Raw genomic sequence first — 12,181 nt, forward strand, 5'->3', positions numbered from 1 at the left:
ATGATTATGGCTGATCATCCAACTCAGTATCCTGTACCTGCCCTTCTCTCCAATTAAGGTACAGTGAAATTCGAATTACCATACAGCCATACACAAAAAAAAGCAACAACACACACAACTACATAAAAGTTAACATAAACATCCACCACAGCGGATTCCCCACGTTCCCCACTGTGATGGAAGGCAATAACGTCCAATCTTCTTCCTCTTTTATTCTCCCACGGTCGGGGGCAGTCGAACCATCCGCATTCGGGGCGATCGAAGCTCCCGCGTCGGGGGCGGTCAAAGCTCCTGTAGCTTGGAGTTCCCAAAGTCGGTCTCTGACCAGAGACCACGAGCTCCGTGATGTTAAAGTCGGCAGGTTCCTGCGGTAGAGGTCGACCCCTGGCAAAGGGATCGCCAGCTCCGTGATGTTAAACACAGAATAGCATTTGACTCTTGAATTTGCAAGTAAATTGGAATTTAAACAAACTGATTCAACAGTGACATATTTTAGCTTGAATCTGTAACAGCAACAGCATCCCAATGAACTACCACAGGGCTGTGTGCTGAGCCCCCTCCTCTATTCCCTCTTCACCTATGACTTTACACCTGTACATGGTACTAACACCATCATCAAGTATGCAGATGATACAACGGTGATTGGCCTCTGAATCTGAATCTGAATCTGAATCTGAATAAGTATCCTGAGAAAACATTGGAATGTCCCAATATTTGTACAGTGGAACAACATTTATCATGCTGTAAGACTTTCCATGGTATTTTCTTAATCTCTCTTCCCTGACCTTGCTGAGTAGAGCATTTGGCATTGTTGTCAACTATAAACTTGTCCCAAAATGGAGCGCTTGTGTTGCTCAAGATAATTCAGATGCTGCATTGGTTGATAAGAGCAGGCATCTTCCTCCATACAGCTGCACTGTAAAATGTAGCCAGAGTGAATTTCTTTCCTTTGAAACTCAAACTTTGAATTATTAGACGACTTAAAGCTCATGTTAACCATCGGGAAAATTGGAAGCTGCTCTTTGTTTCATGGTGTAGATGGGAACCCTCAGTTTGAAGAAGCGTCACGACTCAAAACCAATCCATGTTCTCCAAAGATGCTGACTGACCCGCTGAGTTACTACAACACTTTGTATCTTTTTTGTAAACCAGCATCTTCAGTTCCTTGTTTCTATCCTTTGCATTTGTTTTATAGAGTGTAAAAGGTGGAGTGTTTTTAATAAACCACTAACATGCCACCAATGAAGCTAATCATATTAACTCAGTGAAAACAATATTTTGTTTAAATAGGATGTTCCGCCAAGTTTCAGTTGCCAATTTACAGTAACAAATATTTATAACTTCATTGCATCATTCATACTTGAATAAAATTCAAGCAATGGATTTATACTTGTGTTTTAATTGCATAATATCCTTTAGATATCCCCATTATAGGAAGGACATGGAGACTTTGGAGAGGTGCAGGAAAGGTTTACTAAAACGCTGGCTGGATGAATGGGTAGTATTAGCCACATGGTGAGGTTAGACTAACTTGGAGTGTTGGATGCTGTAAGCTGAGGGAAGATCTGATATAAAGTATATAAAATTAGGATTGACAACAATGCCAAATGCTCTACTCAGCAAGGTCAGGGAAGAGAGATTAAGAGTGGCACAGGTGGGGGACTGTTCGGTGAAATTTGACAAATGTAAAAAAATTGTACTGAAAAAACTTGTATAGTCTCCGAAAATGTCGGATGAATTTTGTTTGTTTGAATGGTTCAGGAATTGTATATATTTATCAATTGAATAAAGTCTATTTTGAAATAAAAATTTTAAAAAAGTGTCTGAGGTGGACCTTACGATTGCAGCTTGCAGACTTTGAAAAGAGGTAGATGTTCCACACCGCCAGCGCTGAGCATCAGACAGGAATGAAGTGCAATAAAACTCGATTCCATCACACCCTACCCCATGGATGAGAATATTGCTATGATTGTATGGAAACAACATTTTGGTCAAACTTTTTGTTTAAGAAGGAACTGCAGGTGCTGGATAATCGAAGGTACACAAAAAAGCTGGAGAAACTCAGCGGGTGCAGCAGCTCTATGGAGCGAAGGAAATAGACAACGTTTCGGGCCGAAACCCTTCCGGGTTTCGGCCCGAAACGTTACCTATTTCCTTTGAGTTTCGGCCCGAAACGTTGCCTATTTCCTTCGCTCCATAGATGCTGCTGCACCCACTGAGTTTCTCCAGCTTTTTTGTGTACCTTGGACAAACTTGAAACTCAATTAGAAACATAGAAACATAGAAATAAGGCGCAGGAGTAGGCCATTCGGCCCTTCGAGCCTGCACCGCAATTCAATATGATCATGTAACAATTAAACGCTCTTGATTCTAGACTTGATTCAAATTATTGGATAATTCAAAGTAGTGTAAACTTGGGTTTAGTGTTATTATGCATAAACTGTAGCAGAAATAAAACGGACACACAAGAGGCAACAGATTCTGGTATCTGGAGCAACACAAAATGCTGGAGGAACATAGAAACATAGAAACATAGAAACATAGAAAATAGGTGTAATCTGTGTAATTCAATTCAATTATGACCGAGCGAGGGTGTACTGTTGTCGTCACATGTACCGAGGTACAGTGAAAAGCTTTGTTTTGCATGCCATCTGATCAAATCAGGAAATACTAGTAAAATTACAATCAAGCCAAACTTGAGGTGCGTAACATGCTTCCAACATTTTTTTAATTATCAAAAAATGATTAAAGTATTGAAAATAACATTTACAGTACAATAAAACAAAACCGAACCCACCACCATAACACAAGACAAGCAAATAGAAACATAGAAACATAGAAATTAGGTGCAGGAGTAGAGGCCATTCGACCCTTCGAGCCTGCACCACCATTCAATATGATCATGGCTGATCATCCAACTCAGTATCCCGTACCTGCCTTCTCTCCATACCCTCTGATCCCCTTAGCCACAAGGGCCACATCTAACTCCCTCTTAAATATAGCCAATGAACTGTGGCCTCAACTACCCTCTGTGGCAGAGAGTTCCAGAGATTCACCACTCTCTGTGTGAAAAAAAGTTTCTTCTCATCTCGGTTTTAAAGGATTTCCCCCTTATCCTTAAGCTGTGACCCCTTGTCCTGGACTTCCCCAACATCGGGAACAATCTTCCTGCATCTAGCCTGTCCAACCCCTTAAGAATTTTGTAAGTTTCTATAAGATCCCCTCTCAATCTCCTAAATTCTAGAGAGTATAAACCAAGTCTATCCAGTCTTTCTTCATAAGACAGTCCTGACATCCCAGGAATCAGTCTGGTGAACCTTGTATAAATATACTAAATAAACCACTATACAACTAAGCTACAGGGATGCAAGCAGAAGCCTCCACGTGGGGCATCCCGGGCATTGCTGACGACAGAAACTGTACCACAGTGACCAACTGAAGTAGCCAATTCTGCAACCACCGACCCCCAACTGGTCACTGACCAACCGGAAGGACGTTTTATGGAAGTTGGCTGGACACGAGAATGTTACAATCCTTACTGAGGATGCATTCAACCCCCCCGCGGTGCCCAGCGGTCCCGGAAATCCCCCAGGGTGCCCGTGGACAGTGTGTAGTCCCTCGACAACCACACCCGATGGCAGACGCTGGTGGCTGGCTCGGGCAGGCGTCGCTACTCGCGGATGGCCAGCATGGTTCTGACATCTTGGCAAGAATGGTCTGTCGTATCTTCACTACAGAGTTAATTCTACTGCAAAATCGAATGCATATTTACCTATCATTTGCTTACAGTGTGCAGTGGTTAATTATGGGAATTAATAGTTGCTGTCCTTACTCAGAGAACCAATTAGGGGCATTCCTGCTGGGAGAAACACATAATATCCACATCATCAATATGAGCAAAGTCTTTTCCACTGATTTGACGGAAAGTAAATTGAACTGATTAAAAGCAGACTTTGTACATGTAGGTGATGAAGGGTTTAAACTCCAGTAAGTTCCATGTTTTACTGTGGTGTGTGAAATAGAAAAGGATTCAGAGAGGGAAGTAGACCTGGTATGACTTTACAGCTGTCTATCCTCGCCAGATAAATCGTTCTGCTCTGACAGAGTGGAGCGTTAGACACTGGGACTTCAATCCACAAGAGGGTGGAGGTAGGCAGTGAAGCCAAGAAGGTGACCAGGAAGCAGGGTGCAGCGACATAACACAAGAGGAAGGATCTGGGATCTCCACAGCACCATGACACTGCCTCATTCTTCAAAAAAGCTCTGAACAGCTGACTGAGCAATTTCACAAAAACCTATAAATCCAAACCAAGGTCACAGCCCCCAACAGTAAACGTACTCCTACTCAATCACACAAAAAATGGTAAGTAGTTTTTAAAAAAGCATCATGGACACAGGTCCTTCGGTCCATCAAGTCCATGCCGACCATCGATCACCCATTCACACTAGTTCTGTATCATCCTACTTTCTCATCCACTCCCGACACACTAGGGGCAATTTACAGAGGCCTATTAACCTGCAAACCTGCACGTCTTTGAGATATGGCGAACATGCAAACTCCACACAGACAGCTTCCAAGGTCTGGATCAAACCAGGGTCTCTGGCGCTATGAGACTGCAGCTCCACCAGCTGCGCCACTGTGCAACCCAAATTTGTTCAGATTTAAATTATTGCAATTGAATATGTTTTAATTTTTAATATACACTCCATCATAGTTTGAGCTTAAGATTGCTCCTAAAAATATCCTTTCAGCAATTCTTTTTATTTTGAAAGGCAATTTTCTCTTCTCTGAAAGAAACTGCATCTGTCTGGGATATAGCAGGGACTATCAATTAACATGTGTGGGTATAGATCGGGTTTGTATCTTCTCCCTGTGACCATGTAGGTTTCCTTTGGGTGCTCCAGTTTCCCTTCCACATTCTAAAGACAGCAAGTTTGTAGGTCGTGTTCAAGAAGGAACTGCAGATGCTGGAAGATCGAAGGTACACAAAATTGCTGGAGAAACTCAGCGGGTGCAGCAGCATCTATGGAGCGAAGGAAATAGGCAAGGTTTCAGGCCGAAACCCTTCTTCAGACTGATGGGGGGTGGGGGGGGAGAAGGAAGGAAAAGGGGAGGAGGAGGAGCCCGAGGGCGGGCGGATGGGAGGGTGGGAGGAGACAGCTAGAGGGTTAAGGAAGGGGAGGAGACAGCAAGGGCAGGTCGATTGGCCTCTGTTTGCAGGTCAATTGGCTTCTGTAAATCGTCCCTAATATGTAGGAGTTGAGTTGAGTTTAGTGTATTGTCACATGTACTGAGTGAGGTACAGTGAAAAGCATTAGTTGTGTGCTGACCAGTCAGTGGCACGGTGGTGCAGCGGTAGAGTTGCCGCCTTACAGCGAATGCAGAGCTGGAGCCCCGGGTTCGATCCCGACTACGGGTGCTGTCTGTACGGAGCTTGTACGTTCTCCCCGTGACCTGCGTGGGTTTTCTCCGAGACCTTCAGTTTCCATGCATGCTCCAAAGACGTACAGGTATGTAGGTTAATTGGCTTGTCCCTAGTGGATATAGGATAGTGTTAATGTGCGGGCATCGCTGGTCGGCGCGGACCCGGTGGTGGGGCGAAAGGGCCTGTTTCCGCGCTGTATCACTAAACACAATTAAACTAAAGACAATACATGATTACAATCAAACCATTCACAGTGTACAAATACATGATCAAGGGAATAATGTGAATCAGTGTACGTTGGTTTGCGTGGGCTCGATGGCCTATTTCCACACTGCATCTCTAAAGTAAACTAAAATCTTGTTTGTGTAATTTTAAGCACAAAAGCAGGGAAATGGATACATTACCTTCCAGTAAAGCAGAAATAATGACAATCCTGTGCCTTATTCAGTAACTGGTAGACAGCGCCATCAAGTGAGGATGTGTGGAATATATGATTTGACCCACTCCATTGCTAGTTGGATAACACAGAACTGTGCCAACCAAGATGTCCCTTTAAGCTTAAGGGTGGCATGGTGGCACAGTGGTAGAGTTAGAGTAAAACAGTAGAGTTGCTGCCTTACAGCGTGAGAGACCTGTGTTTGATCCTGACCCCAGGTACTGTCTGTACGGAGCTTGTACATTCTCCCCAGGACCGTGTGGGTTTTCTCCAGGTGCTCCAGTTTTCGCCCACGTTCCAAAGACTTAGGTTAATTGGCTTCGGTAAAGAATTGTAAAATTGTCTCTAATGTGTCGGATAGTGCTCGTGTACAGGGGTTGCTGGCTGGCATGGATTCGGTGGACTGGAAGCCCTATTTCCGTGCTGTATCTCGAAATTATACTAAACTGGGCCCATTTGCCTGTATTTGACCCATATTCCGCTAAACCTTTCTTATCCATGTACTTGTCAAAATCTATTTTAAATGTTCTCATAGTATCTGCCTCCGTCTTTTAATTTGGTAGCTCATTCCATTTAAGTTGCCCCTAAATCTTTCCACTCTCACCTCAAACCTACGTCCTCAAGTTCTGGATTTCCAAACTCAAGGAAAAATACTTCACCCTGTCTATTCCCCTCATGGTTTGATAGACATCTATAATATCATCCCTCAGTCTCCTGCCCTCCAAGGAATAAAGTCGGAGCCTGCCCAACCTCTCCCCCGTAGCTTACTCCCATATCCTTCAAAAATCCTTCAGTGGCGCAGCGGTAGAGTTGCTGCCTTACAGCACCAGGGACCTTGGTTCGATCCTGACTATGGGTGTTGTATGTAGGGAGTTTGTACGTTGTCCCTGTAACCTGCGTGGGAGTTCCCCGGGGATCTGGTTTCCTCCCACACTCCAAAGACATGCAGGTTTGCACGTCTTTGTCCCTAGTGTGTAGGACAGTGCCAGAGTACAGTGATCGCTGGCTGGCTGGTTGGCACAGACTTGGTGGGCCGAAGGGCCTGTTTCCACACTGTATCTCTAAACTAAACCTTCACAATGTGTGCAATATGTACAGTAAAGACAAAGGTTCAAACAAACATCAGTTTATTCCTGTTTCTGCAAGCAGCAACATTTAAGTATATAAACATTCCTATACAAGTACAAGCTGACTTCAGTATCTGTTATCCATAGTTGTGCAACAAAACAACCTTGATCAAAGTTCACCACACAATGGAAAATGGGTGAGGTGGCTGACTTGGACCATGTCGACTCAGTCTCAGGGAGGAAACTAAACACAGTCTCTTTTGTTAAGAACGTGGAAGAGCGGGAAAGGCTGGCCCCAGCACCACGACACAAGGCTCTCTCTTTAGCTGTACAAGTCAGCACTAAAATTAATCATTGGTCCAAACTAACGTAACACTTCAAGCGATAGTTACATATTTTGTTTTTGGTTTAGAGATACAGCACGAAAATAGGCCCACCGAGTCGGCGCCGCCCAGCGATCCACGCACACTAACACTACCCTACACACACTAGGGACATACACCGGGCCAATTAACCTACAAACCTGTAGCTCTTTGGAGTGTGGGAGGAAACAGAGGCTCCCGGAGAAAATCCAGGTGGTCATGGGAAGAACGTACAAAACTCCACACTGGGAGCACCCGTAGTGAGGATCCAACCTGGGTCCCTGGCTCTGTGAGACAAGCAACTCTACCGCTGCGCCACCGTGTCCACTTAATGGAACTCAATGAAACATCGATAAACCAGTTGAAGGGGCAAAAATATATGCAAGGATGTGGGGAAAGACAGAGGGGCAATTGTTCGTCCACACTTCTCGGGGGTCTCCTCAGGGGTACTTTTCATAGGTTCATCAGTTCTAGGAGAAGAATTAGGCCATTTGGCCCATCAAGTCTACTCCACCGTTGTGTCATGGCTGATTTGTCTTCCCCTCTCAACCCCATTCTCCTGCCTTCGCCCCATAACCCCGTGGCACACGCACTAATCAAGAATCTGTCATTCTCCGCCTTTGAAAATATCCCCCGACACATTGCTTTGCAGTTATTTTTTTGGCCCAAACAAATCCACCAATAACAATCCCAACTTAAATCCCACAATACAAATATTAGATGTGTAGGTAAGACTGCAGACTGAAGCTGGACATAAAAAGCTGGAGTGACTCAGCGGGACAGGCAGCATCTCTGGAGAGAAGGAATGGGCGACATTTCTGGGTCAAGGCACTTCTTCAGAAGAAGGTCTCGACCCGAAACGTCACCCATTCCTTCTCTCCAGAGATGCCGCCTGTCCCGCTGAGTAACTCCAGCTTTTTGTCTCCCATCTTCAATACAATGTACAATACATCGGATGAACATACAGTGGGAACAAATATTTGATCAGTGTCTGGAGAGGACAGACCGGGGGTTCCAGAATCTCCTGGATTCCCCACTTCTACTGTGCCGGCAAGTGAAGTATAGTAGAATCAGTCCGGTCAATGCACACAATACTGTCATCACGACCAAGATCCAGATCAGAGTGGTGTTCTTGAAGAAATACTGAAGTCCATACAAGAGGATCAGGAAAAAGATCATGGTGACCAGAAATCGCCTGATGGCTGATGCGGTGACCAGATCCCTGAAGCGTTCATCTCCATTGTCCCTAGAGCGGTTGGAGTCATCGATGTGGGCGAGCAAGGTGAAGGTGCTGGGCTGGCTCTGCAGCAGCAAGTGTGGAGACAGCAGGATCTCGGGCACGGACTCGGGGAAGGCGGACATCCTTCTGGGCAGGACCTCCATCAGGCTCGGGTTGTCTGGGAGGTTGCTGACCAGCGAGTCCACCACCACCGTGCAGCGCCTGCAGAGCGGGCAGGAGACAACCCAGGAGCCGTCCTTGAGTGACACCATGATCTTCAGGCAGATGGCGCAGAAACAGTGCTGGCAGCTCAGCAGCTTGGGTTTCCTGATGAAAGGTTCGTACTTGTTGAAGCAAATTGAGCAGTCGAGCTCTGACGCCGAGGTGCTTCCAACAACCTTTTTCTCCATGCTTGGATTAGCGGTTTGGATCCGACACTCCGGTATCGAATTCACCTCGGGACTGTTGATGTCTGCACCTTCTCTCTATTTATACCCTGTTCACACATTCTTCTGGTTCAAACGTTTTATTACATGCTCCATTAATGTGTAACTTGTGTAACGGGCTAAAGGTTCAACTTGATAAGATCCAACCGACTCTGGTTAGTTGGGTCTGGTGCTGTACATTGAAATCCAGAGTTGTTGATTATTATGTCAATGATACAGATATGGATGGAGGGTTGGGTCTGCCTTGGATAGCTGCCAGATCCAGTTTTCATCCAACTCTGAACTGCTTTCGCTGCCTGAATAGAAAGGGTTACGTTTTGGGTTGAGACCCTTCGCTCCAGGGATGCTGCATGTCCCGCTGAGTTAATCCAGCATTTTGTGCCTATCTTCAGTGTAAACGCTTCTACACATATCTTAGAACATAGAAACATAGACACATAGAAAACAGGTGCAGGAGTAGGCCATTCGGCCCTTCGAGCCTGCACCTGATCATTCAACTCAGTATCCTGTAACTGCCTTCTCTCCATACCCCCTGATCCCTTTAGCCACAAGGGCCACATCCAACTCCCTCTTAAATATAGCCAATGAACTGTGACCTCAACTACCTTCTGTGGCAGAGAATTCCACAGATTCACCACTCTCTGTGTAAACAATGATTTTCTCATCTCGGTCCTAAAAGACTTCCCCCTTATCCTTAAACTGTGACCCCTTGTTCTGGACTTCCCCAACATCTGGAATAATCTTCCTGCATCTAGCCTGTCCAACCCCTTAAGAATTTTGTACGTTTCTATAAGATCCCCCCCCTCAATATTCTAAATTCTAGCGAGTACAAGCCGAGTCTATCCAGTCTTTCTTCATATGAAAGTCCTGCCATCCCAGGAATCAGTCTGATGAACCTTCTCTGTACTCCCTCTATGGCAAGTTGGGTTTAAGTCTCGCTTCACTAACTCAATAGATATATTGAAGTGGTGTACGGGTGATTACTACACTGTAACATGTGATGCCTTGCAGATGGGACGTTAAACCAAGTCCCTTCCATTCCCAACCAGCATCAAAGCTTGCCACGTTTTACTTTGATGAAGAGTACTTTATAAAAGATTACAAAGCCAGCAGAAAGCCTGGCTTCTATTTACTCTGGGACTGTTGGTCCATACTTTACCAGTGGAAGAAAGACAGCTGATAAGAGAGAACTAATTTTAACTCAATTTTCCATGACTTAATTCTAAAAATCAGATTAGATGGTTACTTCACGGGTTGTTTAGTGAGGCGTGTGGTACAGAAATTAGCTGCGTTTCCTACTCTGCAACAGTGGCTACACCTCAAAAAGCACAGTATTGACTGACTGACAGTGAACCGTTTTATAGAATGTTTCTGTGTGTAATTCTCCTTTGCCAGCCACAGCAGCGAGAAGGGAAAGTTATTTTACTGATAGTTAGCCAGAACAGTTCGCACACCACTATCTCACATCTTGTCATAATTGCAGAGTCCTCAAGGCAGAAACGGACTCCCAACAGAAGACCTGCCTGTTCAGAGCATTCGCCTCTCCTCTGCCTTGATTAAAGCAAATCCAACTGTGCCAAGAACGAGTTCGGCCAAGCATGAATGATAACTGCACCATTACCCGTAACTGGTTGAAGTTGGTTGTTCTCACACAAACGCACAAAGCCCGGACACGATTGGCGAATTTTTGACTGAAAGTTTGCCCTCCCTCTCTCTCATCGACTTTTTATCATTTCATCAAGAGTCAAGGAGTGACCTCCTGTACCTCCAGGCAGCTGTGGTTTTGCACCATGCTGCTGCTGCTGCTGCTGCATTCTTTGTTTATACACACAGGTTCATACTAGTACGGGCATCCAACCAAGCATAACACTGTGGCCGCATCTTTCTGGAATTAGAAACAATTTAATCATTGCTGTTCCTTTCTGGAATTTCAGGCATTCCATGTTAATTATTGATTATAAATATTTTTTTCCTCTTTATTTAGAAACATAGAAAATAGGCGCAGGAGTAGGCCCTTCGAGCCTGCACCATTCGCCATTCAATATGATCATGGCTGATCATCCAACTCAGTATCCCGTACCTGCCTTCTCTCCATACCCCCTGATCCCTTTAGCCACAAGGGCCACATCTAACTCCCTCTTAAATATAGCCAATGAACTGTGGCCTCAACTGGCTTCAAATAGGGCCGAAACCCAAAGGAAATAGGCAACGTTTCGGGTCGAAACCCGAAGGGTTTCGGGACGAAACGTTGCCTATTTCCTCCGCTCCATAGATGCTGCTGCACCCGCTGAGTTTTTGGCTGATCATCCAAATCAGTATCCCGTACCTGCCTTCTCTCCATACCCCCTGATCCCTTTAGCCACAAGGGCCACATCCAACATCCTCTTAAATATAGCCAATGAACCGGCCTCAACTACCTTCTGTGGCAGAGAATTCCACAGGTTCACCACTCTGTGTAAAAAATGATTTTCTCATCTCGGTCCTAAAAGACTTCCCCCTTATTCATAAACTGTGACAACCTTGTTTGCCCTCTCTCTTTGTTTTTTCCATCCACACACAAAACAAATGTATTCAGACACACCAGTCTCTGCAACCATTCATCACCTGCGTGACCAAATTACTCGCCTGCCAGGTAGTCCTGCACAATGCAAGATGTCCTCTAGTGGGAAGATACATAGGGTGCATGCCTGAAATATAAGAACAAGTAATGTTGTCAAGCCGGAAAGGTTGCAGAGAAGATTTACGAGGATATTGCCAGGACGCAGGGGCATGAGCTAAAGGGAGAGGTTGAGCAGGCTTGGCCTCTATTCCTTGGAGCGCATGAGGATGAGGGGTGATCTTATACAGGTGTACAAAATCATGAGAAGAATAGATCGGGTAGAAGCACAGAGCATGGCAAATCGGGAACCAAGGGACACAGATTTAAGGTGAGGGGGGGAAAAGATTTAATAGGAACCCGAGTGGTAACGTTTTCCACACAGTGCATGGTGGGTATATGGAACCAGCTGCTGATGAAGGTAATTGAGGCTGGGACTATCCCAACGTTTAAGAAACAGTCAGTCATTTTAACCAAGCTCTATGTTTGGTACGAGGTCTATGAATTAGAAGCACAGAAAATAGGTGCAGCAATAGGCCATTTGGCCTTTCGAGGCAACACCACCATTCAATATGATCGTGGCTGATCATCCAAAATCAGTAGTACAGGTATCCTGTTCCTGTTTTGTC

General features: G+C 45.1%; 1 protein-coding gene across 1 annotated transcript; it reads right to left on the reverse strand.

Moving 5' to 3' along the window:
* Positions 1–8,184: 8,184 nt before the first annotated feature.
* Positions 8,185–9,018, reverse strand: LOC129711415 (E3 ubiquitin-protein ligase RNF186-like). The gene has a single exon (XM_055659024.1). It carries the CDS (start codon positions 8,918–8,920, stop codon positions 8,276–8,278), a length of 645 nt encoding a protein of 214 aa, XP_055514999.1. The 5' UTR covers positions 8,921–9,018; the 3' UTR covers positions 8,185–8,275.
* Between the last annotated feature and the right edge of the window lie 3,163 nt (positions 9,019–12,181).

This window comes from Leucoraja erinacea, chromosome 30, assembly GCF_028641065.1.
Source record: "Leucoraja erinacea ecotype New England chromosome 30, Leri_hhj_1, whole genome shotgun sequence".
In the NCBI taxonomy this organism is placed as follows: Eukaryota; Metazoa; Chordata; class Chondrichthyes; order Rajiformes; family Rajidae; genus Leucoraja; species Leucoraja erinaceus.

Coding starts and splice junctions, on each gene's coding strand:
- LOC129711415 (XM_055659024.1), bottom strand. CDS start 8,920: ATGGAGAAAAAGGTTGTTGGAAGCACCTCGGCGTCAGAGCTCGACTGC.